The sequence below is a fragment of the Sciurus vulgaris genome (genome assembly GCF_902686455.1).
Source record: "Sciurus vulgaris genome assembly, chromosome: 2".
NCBI classification, from domain to species: Eukaryota; Metazoa; Chordata; class Mammalia; order Rodentia; family Sciuridae; genus Sciurus; species Sciurus vulgaris.
This window is the reverse complement of record NC_136462.1, coordinates 1926421-1941634: the sequence shown is the minus strand read 5'-3', so window position 1 is coordinate 1941634 and position 15214 is coordinate 1926421. Positions and strand designations below refer to the sequence as shown.

Genomic DNA, 15214 nt, shown 5'->3' with positions numbered 1-15214 from the left:
CGTGCGCCCGCCCCCGCCTCGGGTCCCGCGGGGCCAGCCCCGCCCCCACGGGACCCCGCAAGGCCAGCCCCGCCCCCGTGGGACCCCGCAAGGCCAGCCCCGCCCCCACGGGACCCCGCAAGGCCAGCCCCGCCCCCAAGGGACCCCGCAAGGCCAGCCCCGCCCCCACGGGACCCCCGCAGAGCCAGCCCCGCCCCCACGGGACCCCGCAGAGCCAGCCCCGCCCCCACGGGACCCCGCAAGGCCAGCCCCGCCCCCACGGGACCCCGCAAGGCCAGCCCCGCCCCCACGGGGCCCCGCAGAGCCAGCCCCGCCCCCACGGGACCCCGCAAGGCCAGCCCCGCCCCCACAGGGCCCCGCAGAGCCAGCCCCGCCCCCACAGGGCCCCGCAGAGCCTCTCTGTGACCCCGCAGGACCCCGCCCTTCCTCTCTGTGACCCCCGCAGAACCCTACCGAACCACTCTGTATTCCCCTCCCTTCCAGCACCCCACGGAGCCCGCCTGTTTCCCGTGTCCCAGTCCCTCGGAACCCTAAGTGCCGGCCCCTCCCCTGTTCTGCTTCTACCCCACTGTGCCGATTCCTCCCCTCTCCATCGTGCGTTTTCTTCCCTCCCCACCGTGGGTCCTGACCTCCAGTGTCCCTCCCTCTCAGCGCAGACCCCCAGACGGTGGGGACTGAGGCCTGCCTTGGGTGTGGTGTGAACGTGGAGCCAGGGTCACAGGAGCGAGGTTGGCCCTGGTGGGTGCTAGGAGCCGGGGCTGTAGACAGGAGACTGTGCGAGTCTTCCCACTGGGATGCTGATGTGGAGGGCAGTGGCCACAGGAGTAGTGAGGAGCATAGGGCCAGCCATTGGGCAACAGTCTGGTCAGTGGCTGGAAGGTGGCCCTAGCACAGCCTAATTTTGCCGCCATCTGACAGAGGGGCCCTGGGAGCCTGGGGGACCCTGCCCCACCCTATCCAGCTCCTTCCTCTAGAGCCTCAGAGGTGAAGACCCACAACCTGTTGAGGGTCAAAATGGACAGCAGGCAGCTGTGGGCACAGCACTTGCAGCTCACCCAAGAGCACAGGCAGCCCTCTCCCCCAGGGGTCCTGTCTGTGGCCAGGGGCCAGCCAGGTTCCCAGAGCAGTGACCAGCAGGGACTGCAAACACAGGACTGGGTAAGTAGGGGGACACCCCTTTTGGAAACCCAGGTTTTGGGTGGGTTGGCTGGGGAGGGAACCAGGCAGGGGATGCACCGCAGGGGTCTGAATGGAGACAGAGGGGACATATGCTGTGTCCCCACCACTCTGTACCCTTTTCACTCCCTTATGCTGGGCAGAGTGGAGGGACAACCGAGCTCGGGAAGATGTTTGGTGCCCCTCACTCCTGGCCAAGAGAGTCTTGATTTGGAGGGAGAACAAGGTCCCAGGGCCGGGATGTGCTTGGTTCACACGGTAGTGAGGACAGACACAGCTGTGCAGACCCGTGAGCGTTCCCCGAGCAGAGGAATTCAGAGTGCCTGTGTGGTTCTGCTTAGGGGAGGTTCAAGGCCAGGCCAGACGGGTTCATGCTTCTGTAAGATAGGAACTCAAAGGTCTCCCAGGCTGCCACGTGCTGGTCCTGCAGTTAAACAGTGCAGGGAGCCTTTTGAGTCATGCATTTGGGTTTGTGTCTAGCACATGTGTTCACTAAGGTCAAAGATAGTGGGAAAAAAAGCAGGCTCCCTGAGCTGCTTGATTGACTACCTGTGCCCTCCTGGGTATTTCTTCCAGGACCCAGGGCCTTCCAGGCCCCTATGTGTGCACCCAATGCCGGGCCACTGGTGTGAGGGACCAGCCAGGCCCTCTGGCTTCTGTGAGACCTGTCTTCTGACAGGCAGTCTAGTCAGTAGGCACACAGGAGGCGGGGTGGGTGTGTGCTCCCATCCTGCAAAAGAGGCAGAGTCAGGAGGAGACATTGGGTCTACACACTGTAGGGAGTTGCTGTAGTGTCTGTCACACCTAGGTCCCTTCCAGGGTTGCTCCTGTGCAAAGTTCCTTTGTCCCTCCCTTGCTGCTGGCCATGGGCTGAGAGGCACCCAGGCTGCCCTCTCTAACTTTGTTCCCTGGATGTGGAATGTTTTTCTTCCAGATTTTCCCATAATTGGCCTCCTCTTAGGTGGCACCTCCCAGGGAGCCCCTGGCCTGGCTAACTTAAGTCCTTCATCCCTCCCCTTTCCCAGCCTGGCCCTTTAGCCACTGCCACTGCTATGCCTGACTGCAGCCCCCAGGGCCATGCATGGTGCCAGAACATGCTCACAATGACGGCGACCTTGGGCTGAGACCAGGTCCAAGGAGGCCTTCCCCAGCAGAGGGTCTGCAGACCACCAGCCTAGATCAGTGGGTGAAGCTCCAACTGTAGTGCTTATGCCTAATGACAGCTGGTAAGAAGGGGTGGAGCCGGCAGTGGGTGGCAGTGCTGTAAGGAAGCTGGGAGCTGCAGGACTGGAGACAGGTTTGGGGGTGGTCATCCTTCGTTACCACTGGGTGGGTTGTGCAGGAGGCAGCAGAAGCAGGACACCTCCCTCTGCACACATGCCATTGCCTGCCTTTCCTCCCCTCGAGTGGTGAGAGACCAGCCTTGCAACACTGGGCATGTGAAGTCAGCCCTGCTCGGAAACCGTTTCCTGGTTAGTCTAATGGCATTGACTGGAATCCATACACAGCAAGAGGTTGGGAAGTCAGCTGCCTTTATAGACACAATAGCAGGCTCAAGAAGATAACATGCAAAGAAGGCCAGCTCACAGTGGTACTAGGAATAAATTGAGAAAGTGTACACAAACTTCTTTTTAAAAAAAAAAAAATTTTAAGTTGCCAGTGGATCTTTATTTCATTTATATGTAGTGCTGAGGATTGAACCCAGTGCCTCACACATGCTAGGCAAGTGCTCTACCACTGAACCACAACCCAGCCCCTACACAGCCTTCTTGAGGGTAACTTTTAAACACCCCCAAAGAATCACAGAGCCCTGAAGATGGCAAGAGAGCTGCACCCTTGAACAATAAGTGTGTTGCACTTAAAGTGCTGAACACCTGCCCTCCTTCAGCTTTGCAAACTGGCCACAGAAGCACAAGAGGCCAGAACAGCTTCTACCAGCAGATGGAAACGGTTCCCATATTCAAGGAAAGGAAGGGTAGGAAAGTTGAAATGGCCACTACTCGAGACTGTGTATTATCTATCTAGCCAATTAACAACTAGATACTCTTGGTTGAGTAGCTGTTATGGAGGGGAAACTAGTTTCAATAACCTGCAAAAAAACAGGCTGAAAATGGATGGGAAGACTCCTGCTTACCTAACAGCAGAACTCAGTCAGTCCTGGCCTCATACCTCTGCGAGAAGCACTGAGTATAGCTAAACAAAGCAGACAGCTGGTGGGGACACACTTAACACAGCCGTGCTTTTAAGTTTTTTTTAGTTGGTGGTGAACCTTTATTCATTTATTTATATGCAGTACTCAGAATCGAACCCAGTGCCTCTCACTTACGAGGAAGCGCTCTACCCCTGAGCCACAACCCCAGCCCTACTTTTAGGTTTTAATCTTACTTTGTGCATGCGTGGAGCACTGAGAATGGGAGGAGTACCACTGAGTTATACCCTGAGCCCTTTTATTTTTTGAGACAGGGTCTCACTAAGTTGTCCAGGCTGGCCAGTGACACTCCTGCCTCAGCCTCCTAAATTGCTGGGATTATGGGCTGGTGCCATCATGCCTGGCTCTATATTTAAGGTTTAAACCTGCCAGGTTTAAAAAAAATGATTCAGTGCAATCCCAGTTTTTTTTTAAAAAAACAAGCTGAGCATTGTGGTGCGCACCTGTAATCCCAGCAGCTTAGGAGGCTGAGGCAGAGGATCACAAATTCAGGGCCAGCCTCAGCAACTTAGTGAGACCTTGTCTCGAAAAATAGAGAGAGCTGGGGGTGTAGCTCCATGGTTAAGTATCCCTGGGTTCCATCCCTGGGACAAATGGACAAACAAAATTTCATGAATCTTGAAAATTTTACTCTAGGTACACATAGTGTTTTGGTAGCATATTAGTTATACATTCTTGAATAGCAAAGTAACCCCAAAACTTAGCAACTTAAAACAATAAATATTTTGTCTTGGCTTCTGTGGGCCAGGAATTTGTGAGCTGCTTAGCTGGGTGGCCTTGATTTGGTCTCTCAGGAGGTTGTGGTCAAAATGTCAGTCTGAGCCAGAGTCCATCTTAAAGCTGGACTAAGTCTGTGTCCACAGTGCCCCCTCACTTGGTCAGGGCTGGATGTTTGCAGAGGCCGAGGATCCTGCCCACGTGAATCTCGGTACAGCAGGCTGTGTATCTTTTCACACAGTGGCCGCTTCCCCAAAGTGAGTGCACACAGAAGCGGCTGTGGCTGCTGCCAGTGAGCTTGGAAGTCGCACTCCCCATCTCTGCAGCTGTTGGTCACCCTGGTCACCCCTCTTGAGCCTGGGAGGAGCAGCACAAGGCTGACCCTGGGTGCCGGTCCTAGGATGTGCTCTGGAGGCTGATCATCCCAGGTGATGATCAGATGCATCAGTGAAGGCCCAGCAGAGCCCAGCAGCGGAAGTCAAGGGATCATAAGCCAAGCTGTTATGTGCAACTGTAGGCTCCAGAGGCCGGTCTCCTGGAGGTAGGCAGAGGGGAGGCAGAGGCTCTTGGAAGGAGCAGAGAGGCTTGACAGCAGCCACGGAATCTGTGACCTGAACCACTCAAGAGGATAGAGAGTTTGAGGTCAGCCTGGGCCATAGAGTGGGACTTTAAAAAAACTGTGGAAGCTTATTACAGAGAAGGCACCAGGTGGAGCCCCAGAGAAAATAATGATCAGCCTTCAGTTCCATGCCTGACGTAGGATCTTCTACAGAAAAGGCAAAGTTATCATTTGACTTCAGATGGTAAATGTGGAGCATTTTCACACTCACGTGTGATCCCAGTGACTCAGGAGACTGAGGCAGGTGATCTCAAGTTCAAGGCCAGACTCAGCAATTTGGGGAGACCCTGTATCAAAAAATAAATAAAGGGCTGGGGAGATAGCTCAGTTGGTAGAGTGCTTGCCTTGCAAGCACAGGCAAGTTCAATCCCCAGTACCGCAAAAAATAAATAAATAGTCTAGGTGTGTAGTTCGGTGGTAGAGTATTTGACTAGTGTATTTGACTAGCATGCACGAGGGCCTAGGTTCAATCACCAGCACCACAAAATGAGAAAAATAATGAAAATGACAAGTAAGCAAACAAGAACTTGTTCCCCACAGACTCTCATATCAACTCTGAGGACAGACCTCGAAGAGCAAGAATGCGACCTCAGAAGATGTAAAGTAGACTGGGAGTGAGGGTGAGAACGAGAGAAGTCTTTGGAGAGGTTGGAATGAGCACTGGTGGGCATGGCAGGCCTGCGTCAGTCACAGGGCCCGTTCAGGGTCCGGCACCACCCACTGCTGCCTCCGGTCCTGTGCCATTTGAGAACACTAGACTTTGACTTCGCATGCACACTGTGACTGCACCGAAGACCAGAAAGAGCTATGTCCCCACAGGCGGAGGGAAGGTAGAACAGAACAACACACAGTGGACTACAGGGGACCCAGGGAGACACTCAAACAGATGAGACAACCAGGCACCCAAGACAAGACAGCAGACGTAGTTACTCATGTGTCATTTAATTGGGCAAATGAAAGTGGGGATTGAAAACAACCAAAGCCTGTGTGGTTTATGCCAATGTGTGGTTGGAACCCAGGGTAGTGGAGACGGACTGTAGGTAGCCTTCAGTTCACCACACACTTTGTGTTGAACTCAGCAAACCTGCCTGTGCGAATGCTGCTATACTGGATGCGGAGATGGACCTGTCTGATGGGCGTGTTCTTGAGTGAAAGAAGCAACTGACAGAATCATGCATGCAGGTGGCTCTGTTTATTTGGCGTTCAAAACATGGAAAAGGGGCTGGGGATGTAGCTCAGTTGGTAGAGTGTTTGCCTTGCAAGAACACTGACCTACTGACCTGGGTTCAATCCCTAGCACCACCAAAAAAAAAAAAAAAAAAAAAAAAAAAAAGTAGTATTGGTAATATATTTGTTAAACTCTAATTTTTTATTTTTAAAAATAAATATGTTTAAAATTTTTACTTTGGGGGCTGGGGTTGTGGCTCAGTGGTAGAGCTCCTCTTGCTTTTCATGCATGAGGCACTGGGTTCAATTCCCAGCACCATATAAAAAAAGCTAAATAAACAAAATAAAGGTATTAAAATTTTTTTACTTTATAAAGAAAGAAGCAATACAACAGTTTTTTGGGGGAGAGGGTACTGGGGGTTGAACTCGGGCACTCAGCCACTGAGCCACATCCCCAGGCCTATTTTGTATTCTATTTAGAGACAAGGTCTCACTGTGTTGCTTAGCACCTTGCTCTTGTGGAGGCTAGCTTTGAACTCAAGGTCCTCCTGGCTCAGTCTCCCAGGCTACTGGGATTACAGGCATGTGCCACCACACCCAGCCTGTGCAGCAATTTTGAAAATAGGGCTGAGGTTGTGGCTCAGTGGCTTGCCAAGCATGTGTGAGGCACTGGCTTCCATCCTTAGCACCACATAAAAATAAACAAATAAAGGACAGTATTGTGACCATCTACAACAACAACAACAACAAAAAATTAAAAAATAAATGAATGAATAAAGGTCTATCAACATCCAAAAAGAATATTAAAAAAATAGTTTTGAAAAATAAAAACAAGTCCTTCCCTCCTTTAAACTCTAGCAATTAAAACTGTGTGGTATTGGGCAGAAGGTGGCAAATACATGCACAGTATAGGACAAATGAGTCACAAAGTGACCCTTGTGGGCTGGGGGGTGGCTCAGTTGTAGAGCACTTGCCTTGTGTGTGCAAGGCCCTGGGTTCCATCCCTAGTACTGGACAAAGAAAAAGTGACCCATGTATAAATCTGTGTGGAATCTCACAGCAGCGGAAAATGGACTTTTCAGTAAGTGGTACTGGGATGATTGGCATCCACCTAAAACATAGTAGAATGCACCCCACTTCTCATGAAACACAGCACAAACCCAAACTGCAGCGGCACTAGAGACACCTGAGAGCTGTGTTTAGAATCCTAGGGTAACAAGCACCTTTCTTAGGCCAAGCACACAACCCTTGGAGGAAGGGCCTGACAGATTTTTAAAGTATGGCAAATCAAGGACATGAAGATGTTAGAGGACACTCTGGAAGGAAGTACTTGCAGTTTACAACACTCAAGTGTTTACCAGCAGAATCTACAAAGAGAGGCTTGCAAGCTATCAGAAAACTTGCAAGAAGCAGAGGGTTTGGGGTACAGCTCAGCTGGTGCGGTGGCTAAGCACCCCTGGGCTCAGACAGCGTGCAGACCGGTGGCATCCCGAGCAGAGAAGCCCAGAGTGCCTGTGTGGTTCTGCTCAGGGGAAGCCCCATTCCCAGCCCTGCAACCCCCCAAAGTAAACCAGGATGGAAGAGTGGGCAAAGCCTATGATGAACCTGCAGTTCCCGAGGAAGAAACTGAGCAGACACTGAACCTAAAAGGCTGCAGAAACGAAGGGAGAGAGACGTGGGATTGGTGAGCGTGTGGAGAAGAATCCATTTGTGATGGTTGTCCATGATGTTTTCTTATACTTATTTACTAATCTACCCTAAATTCAATCTTTAAACTTTCAGTAAAATTTTTTTCTAGATTCTCAAATGGTTTGTTTGGTCATTGTTGGACTTTTTTCTAATGATGCATTTCAAGCTGTAGAGTGTCCTCAGAGGACATCTGTGGCCACTGTTCATGGGTTTTGTGTCCTCCTCTCATTGTTTTCTTGTTCTTCCTTTCTAATAAATTTGTATCTCAGCCTTGATTTTCTTTTTCACTCTGGGGCCAATCAGAAGGGTGTTTTGGAATGTCTGTGTCAATAGGAGTGGTGTGTGTTTTTTTTTTTTTTTTTTTTTTTTTTGGGGGGATTACCAGAGATTGAACCCAGGGGCACTTTACCACTGAGCTAACCCTCCAGCCCTTTTAATTTTTTATTTTGAGACAGGCCTTGAACTTGGTGTCCTCCTGCCTCAGCCTCCCAAAGCACTGGGATTGTAGGCATGTGCCACTGTGCCTGGCTTATTAGTAACTTTTAATTAATTGTACTGTGCTGTAGCCACGGAACTGTTGTGGGCCTCTGGTGTGCATGGGAGGATCTGGTTTGCTTGTGGCCTACATCATGACCAACTTTTGTGAGTAGTCCGTGTATTTGGCAAACACGTGAGTTGTCTGGTTAAAGGGCTCTGGGCACGTTCTCCTGTCAGATCGCTCTGGTTAACACTTGAACAACGTGTGTGACTTTAAAATGCCCACGTCCACCTGAGGAGCAGCAGCCCCTAGCCGCGCCTCACTCTGGCTGGTAAGCTTGCCCCACGGCTGCTGCTCTTAGTTCTCAGCTCTAGGTTCTGTTGCCTTCCTGCCGGGGACACGGAGAACTAAGCCACCAGCTCCCACCACTACACTTGTCTGTCCTCAGCCCTCAGATCACACCTGCCAGCTGCCAGCACAGGCCCTATAGTGGGGTGAGCACTGTCCCACCTTGTTCTCCTTGGAGGTGACAGCTGTCTCCCCTCCTCCCTTTCTGGCCCTGCTTGCTCATTCTTTTTCATTTTCTGGCTGCGCACCTCGTGTGGCTGGGAGCTCCCTTTGGCTGGGCATCGGCCCTCCCTAGGCCCTGGCTGTCCACCCTCCCGTCTGCCTCAGCAGCCTGGTTCTTGGCCCCTGGTTTTCTGTTTGGCGTTCACTCCCAGAGAACACCACCCGGCAGCTTCCTCCAGGGTTTGAGACATCCGTCTGCAGGTGCGAAGGCTTCTGTGCTCGGCTCCACACGTGCATGGTTGGTGGAGTGCTTGATGGGAGAGACTTCCTGCAGGACTCTGGGAATCGTGCCATCACCTCTGGTTTCTAGGGCTGCTATGTGACGCCCTGAACTTTTGGACCTCTGAGTCTCTGTGCCATGTTTATTTTTGCTTTTGTTTAGTGATGGGGATCAAACCCAGGGCCTGAAGCACAGTAGGCAAGTGCTTCACAGGCTGTGATCCCTAGCTCTGTGCTGTTTCCCTCAAAGCTTTTCCGCATTTCCTTCTCTTGCCAGTATCCTGAAACATCCTCTGGTGAGGCTATTTCTTTTCACTCCCCTGGGTGAACTCCCTCAGTCTGGGGCCTTGTCCTTAGTGTGGGAAAAGCACGTGTGCATGTTTGTGTGTGTGTGTGAGTTCACTTTCTCTGTCTCTCTTCAAGGTCTGTTGGATATTGATCCAACAAGAATGGTTCTCCATCTTCCTCATTTTCTTTGATCTGTTAGATCTTAGTCTGCTCCTTGTTTTCAGTCCTGTATCAGTCAGCATTTGCTGTGATCATGCTCTGTAACAAGCAACTCCATGATTCTAGTGATGCACAGTGAACTTCCGGTCCTGGGCCTAAGAACAGCAGGGTTGTATGTCTTCTGCATTCCCCTCTTGGTGATCCTCCCAGGGCCTGCTGTTCTCAGGCCCCTGGCAGAAACACAGGAGGCCCGCCCATGTCACACAGCATATTTTGAGCATGTGCCCCCTGTGGGAGTAACACAAGCAGGGGAGGAAGAGAACCTCTCATGGAAGCACTGTGAGACCACATGTGAAAGGGAGGTGTACGGTTCCACTACAGAAAGAGGGTTGAGAACAGATACAACAGCCAGATGCAGTGCTGCAGGCCTGCGACCCCAGCCCCCTGCTCAGGAGGCTGAGGCAGGAGGACCACAAGTACCAGGCCAGCCTCAGCAATTTAGCGACACCCCATCTGAAAAAAAGACTGGGATGTAGCTCAGTAAAGTGCCCCTCTGTCCAGTCCCTAGTACCAAAACAAAAACAAGAGGAACCCCAACCTCCCTCCACAGAGGGTCTCTGGCTTTGAACTCACGAGCCTCCTGCCTCCATTACTGGAATCCAGGTGTGCGCCAGATACTGGCATCGCTCTTTCTGTCTGCTTGACCCCAGGACCTTGTGCTTGCTGAACACATCTCTCTCCTTGGGCACCTGCAATCCTAGCCAGTGCAAGTGCACAGCCCAGCTGCATGAGGATGTTTGCACTGATGTCACCTGGGTCTCGAGGCCTCCTCCTAACCAATCTCCCAGGCAGCAGCTCCTGTTCCCAGCTCCTGGGGCCCTTTATCGCCCTCCCGCTTTCTGCCTGTGAGCTCGACAGTTCTGGGGCTGGCGTGTAGGTGGGACCATGCAAGCCCCGCCTTTTTGTGGTTCTTGTGCCTCAGCCTCCTGTGGGAGGTCAGCTTCACCAAATGTGGCGTCTCCGAGTTGGGTTTCCACATTTTGGCTACTGCAAGTAATGCTAAGAGGGCTGTGCACACGTTTTCCAGGTCCCAGCTTTTAATTCCATGGATATATACCCACAAGCAGAATGGCTGGATCATGTGGGGGTTCTAGGTTTGATCTTTTAAGTGAGGGGGACTTTGCTCGGAATTGTTTCATCCGCTGATTTTAGCAGGGCATGTCTCCTCCTTCTAGAAGGGAAGACGATACCCACCCCCACCGCCCAGGGGCAGCCGGCCCACTTGGGAAGGTGGGGACATCCTGCTGGCCCACTTCTTCTGGCCTCTCCCTGCAGTCTGCCCTGGCCTTTCCTGCCTGCTTGCTGGTCACTACCTTATCATCTCCTGCACAGCACTGATGGCCCTTCACCAGCACTTGTCCTTGTCTCCTGCATTCATGAGCAGTATCCCTCCCCTACTCCCACTGTATCATCTAGGATGGGACTCGGGGAGAGGGGTGCATGGGGTTGGTCTTCAGTCCAGCATTTCTGGGGGTACACAATAGGCTGGCTGACCTGTCTCTCGCCCAGCCTGGGCCTGGGTAGTGAATGCGCCCAGGGTTCTGGGAGGCCATTCAGAACTGGAGATGTTGCAGCCACCACTGAAGCCTCCCACAGTCTATGGGCAGACGCTGCAGATGGTGGGCAGCCGCTGGGGCTCATCCAGGTACAGAGTCACAGAGTCACGAGGAGTCTGCGTAGGAGCTAGGGGGCCAAGTGAGCTCGCTGTGCGGAGGGGAAGGGCAGCGGAGGCCTCAGGTGTGGCCTGCACCATCCTGCTCTATCTCTGCAGGTGTGCGAGCCACAGGAACCCAGGTGGCCGAGCCGCCACTGGAGCATCAGCATCGACGAGCGCCGGCAGCTGGCAGTGCTGGGCGCCCAGGAGAGGCAGGACGTCGTGGGCGCCCCCTCCCAAGGCAGGGTGCGTGGTGGGCGGGGAGGCGGGCCTGTGCCTGGCCTGCCTTGGCAGAGCCCTGTGCCTCCCCTTCCCACCGAGCCCTGATGCCGCCGTTGCCTGCAGGACATCACACAGACGGTGGCCGAGCTGGTGTCCAAGGACGTGGTCAAGGACGTGCTCCTTATGCAGCCGCTCAGGTCTGGGGGGTCCACTGAGGCCTTCCATGACGTCCCGGCTCGGAGCACACCTTTCTGGCAGATTGCGACTTTGAAGAGCCGGGCCTTGCAAACACCCCGCTCCTAGGAGCCCTCTCAGTCCTCAGTTTTCCAGAGCTTTTCCTTGGGGAAGGCTTTGGGGGAGACCTTCGTGCCCTCCTTGTGCCCATGCACCGAGGAGAAAACAGGCCTAGAAAGCACTGCCGGCCTGATGCCTGGGGCCTGCCTGGGGAGGGCTGCTGCCCTGCCTGCCCTGACCTGGAAGGAGAGGGGCGGAGGGGGCCTTCCCTGGAAAACCCCGGCCTGCCTCTACTCTGCCAGAAGAAAGAAGCACTGGGGCACCTGGGCTGTTGGGGCTGATCAGCACTGTGGGTGCCTAGGGGCAGGGGTGTCCATGTTATGCCTTGGGTCCTGCCCCTAAAGCCTGGGTGGGCACGGGACCCAGCAGTGTTGCTGTGGTACGGGCAACTGGGGCAGAGGCACACATGAGGTGCTGGACATAGAGAGGCTTCCTGATTAAGGAGGTGCTTCCCAGGTCTGGGTGTGAACTTGGAGTTGGACGAGGCCTGAGAGGGCATTGTGCACAGAGGGTCCAGGGTAGCCCTAAGAAGCTGGCTGGACAGGTGGCCCTCAGGCCCAAGGCCTGCAACCCTAACTGCCTTGTTTCAAGGCTAGGGGCCCGCAGAAGGGTTCTGAGTTGGGGGTGACGATACAGGCTGTGTTTTGAGGAGATGGAGCTGGAGGGGACAGGGGTGAGAGACAGAGAAAGGAGGGAGGGTTCCCAGCCCTGCTGGCTGGCAGTATGCAGAGTGAGCAGGTGGCCCTGGACTCAGTGACCTACTTACGGGCTGCTTGGGCTTCTGCGTGGGCAGGGCTGGTGAGGGGCTTTGGATTGAGAGGAGGTGACAGCCACTTGGACCTTGTACACACTGGCAAACTGGCAGTGCTGTCCCAGAGCCCAAGGTAAGACAGATGTAGCCATGAGGCGCCTGCTGCCCCTGAACACCTCTCCTCTTCTCTGCCTCCCTCACTGTAAGGTGCAGTGGAAGTCCTCTTCCTCCAGGGGAGCTGGGCACAGCCCTCCCAGTTCAGTGTGATTTTTGTCCTCTTTGTTCATCACGACCAGAGTGGGGAGGGCCGGCCATGAAGCCACAGGGGCTGGTGAGGGGATCTAAGAGGTGGGACCATCGTGATCCCTCCCCTTCCTAAGGCCCCTGACAAAGATGTGGGAGGTGCTCTGGGCCCGGCCTTGTGCTGGGCAGGAAACAGGAGGGTCTGTCACAGTGCAGAGTGGGAGCTAAGGTCACCATGGAGGTCGCGTGCTGAGCAGTTCTGAGTGAATTTAAGACTGTTGTTTTCACTCATGGCTGGAGCGGCCTGGGCTCATGCTACCAATTCCAGTCTCACCTGGGGGTCCCCTGAGGCTCAGAGCTCCCACAGGGCTCCTTCCCATCACGGCAGCACAAGCGAAGCCTTGGGGTCTTGGGGCTGAACTGACCCATCCCCTAGTGGTGGACATGGCCACACAGCCAGCCCTGCTTAGTGAACATGAGATCTGTCTCTCACTGGGGATCAGCAGCGAGTGCATGGCCCTCCAGGAGAGTGAGGTGGCAGTGCCTGGACATGTCACCACAGTCAGGGGAGGGGGCCACCTGTAGTTTCTTACCTTTGCTGTAACAAATTACTACAAGATTAACGTTGTCAAACTGCACACTATCCCGCCTGTGAAGTCTTGCTGGGGGTCCAGGTGTGGGCAAGGCCGTGCTCCTCTGGAGGCACTGGGGGACCGAGTCCTGCGTTCTCAGCTTCTAGAGGCTGCCTGCTGCAGCTGCTCTGCCTCTGCCCTGCTCTCACCCCCACTTCCCCATCTCTCCTGCCCCCCTCGCCCCTGGTTAAGGACTCCACTGGGTCCAGATGACCCAGGATGATCCCTGGATTTTTTTTTTTTTTGCAGTGCTGGGGGATCGAACCCAGGGCCTTGTAGCTTGCAAGGCAAGCACTCTGCCGACTGAGCTATCTCCCCAGCCCATGATCCCTGTTTTGAGGTCAAACCTTTGCCCTATCTGGAAATTAAGACAGGGGCTTTTTTATGACACATGCCTGTAACCCCAGCAACTGGGGAGGCTGAGGCAGAAGTTCTCAAGTTCCAGACCAGCCTCCGGCAACTTAGGCACTAAGAACTTGTCGAGACTCTGTGTCATAAAGTAAAAAGGGCTGGGGGGCTGGGATTGTGGCTCTGTGTTACAGTGCTCGCCAGTATGTCTGAAGCACTGGGTTCAATCCTTAGCACCACATACAAATACATAAATAAAATAAAGGTGTCCATCTACAGCTAAAAACATTTTAAAGAGGGCTGGGGATGAGGCTCAGTGGGTAAGCACCCCTGGGTTCGATCCCTGCATATCCCCCCAACCAACACACATAAAAAAAAAAGTGGGGCTTTACGGAGGGGAGCCTGATGTCTCCCACAGGGTACTGCTGGCATGCAGTGGGCAGAGGCCAGGATGCTGCTTGAGGTTTGCCAGTGCACAGGGGAGGCCCTGCTGGAAAACCCAGGACAGAGTAGTGTCTGTAGAGTCAGCACTCACTTGGGGGAGACCTACCTTGGGGTGAGTAGGAGTTTACAGCAACAGGGGGTTCTCGTCCTAGGACGAACAGAAAGATCTCAGGACACCAGTCAAGGGGAGGCTGGAGAAGCCTGCTTGTGAGTGGGAAGGATCCGAGGAGCCGTGCTTGGGGACAACCGAAGTCCCCAGCAGCAGTGCCATAGGTCTGCCACAGCCACTGCAACACCAAGCTTCTAGGCTGCCTCCACTTCTGGGCCGCCAGGTCAGTCCCTGTCTTTCCCTGGGGCTCACGGGAGTGTTCGGGGACCACCTCCCCCAGCCCGTCGCGACCGGCGGCCGAGCGCCTGCGCGAGCAGGGCAGCCATCCAGAACGGATCCCCGGGCTTGCGAGGGCGACGGTCTCCCTGCGCATGCTCGCCCGGGGTTGGCCGCGGAGCCTCGCTGGGTCCCCAGCGCCCTTCTCGGCTTGTGACCCGCTGGCTCCGGATGGGGAGCGCGAGCGCGGCCCCTCCGGTGAAGCAGAAGGGGCCTCGCGCCGGCGGCTGATCGGGGAGCCAACCCCACGCGGCACGCAGGACGGTCGGGGTGCCTGGGAGATGTAGTTTGCAGCCCTGCTGAGTGCCTACACAATGCCCGCACGGCCGTTAGAAGAAATGGCTTCGCTGGTTTTGCAAATGCTTGCTGGTGGTTAAACAGTGTAACAAAGACTATGCTGCTGTTGTTTTAAAACTCACGATTCTATCATGAAATGACTGCTGTTACCTTGGGGGGGGGTTACTGCAGCTATTTCTAGGGTACAAGATGGAAGGGTACATGGACATAGAGAAACCACCAGGACATCTTAAAATACTTAAAACGTTAAGATAGAAAAACTATTGCTGAAATCACACGACTGCTTCTCGCCCCAAGTTCCAAGTATTCTCCTAAAAAATGTTTAGGAATGAAGAATCATTAGGAGATGGGCGTCCCGTTTTTCAACGGCGTGGTTTAATTAGACCGCACTGGCTGACGTCTGGCTTTGAGTGCGACGACCTGCCGAAACTGCCCAGCTTCTCTGCCCACCCTGCTGTTTCATACTGGCCAGAGCATGGTATTCACAGCCCACCCTGAGCCTGGGCACACTCCGCACACTCGATGCCTGCAGTGAGTTCACCACCGGGACCAGACCATCGAGTTCCCTCTTTTGATTTAGGTCTTTATTGGCT

The 15214-nt window shown here is 54.1% G+C and overlaps 1 protein-coding gene and 1 long non-coding RNA gene across 5 annotated transcripts; one reads left to right on the top strand and one right to left on the bottom strand.

The window, feature by feature from the left end:
- Positions 1-434: 434 nt before the first annotated feature.
- Positions 435-13154, top strand: TEX22 (testis expressed 22). Of its 4 annotated transcripts, none has more exons than XM_079124737.1 (3): positions 435-1158; positions 11123-11251; positions 11351-13154. In XM_079124737.1, the coding sequence occupies exons 1-3, from the start codon at positions 1015-1017 to the stop codon at positions 11528-11530; spliced, it is 453 nt and encodes a 150-aa protein (XP_078980863.1). In that variant the 5' UTR covers positions 435-1014; the 3' UTR covers positions 11531-13154. The 4 variants fall into 4 exon arrangements, 1 of the variants encoding a protein (XP_078980863.1); XR_013761223.1 differs by lacking the exons at positions 11123-11251; positions 11351-13154 and adding exons at positions 2202-2402; positions 5262-5748 and having other exon boundaries at positions 1020-1158; XR_013761224.1 differs by lacking the exons at positions 11123-11251; positions 11351-13154 and adding exons at positions 2202-2648; positions 5262-5748 and having other exon boundaries at positions 1020-1158.
- LOC306651871 lies at positions 2836-14870 on the bottom strand. Its single transcript, XR_013761227.1, has 2 exons — positions 14046-14870; positions 2836-5008 (listed from the first exon to the last, which is right to left on the bottom strand). It is a non-coding gene; the product is annotated as an uncharacterized lncRNA (long non-coding RNA).
- Positions 14871-15214: the final 344 nt, after the last annotated feature.

Coding starts and splice junctions, on each gene's coding strand:
- TEX22 (XM_079124737.1), top strand. CDS start 1,015: ATGGACAGCAGGCAGCTGTGGGCACAGCACTTGCAGCTCACCCAAGAG. Junction 1,159..11,122: donor GACTGCAAACACAGGACTGG/GTAAGTAGGGGG, acceptor CTATCTCTGCAG/GTGTGCGAGCCACAGGAACC. Junction 11,252..11,350: donor GCGCCCCCTCCCAAGGCAGG/GTGCGTGGTGGG, acceptor CGTTGCCTGCAG/GACATCACACAGACGGTGGC.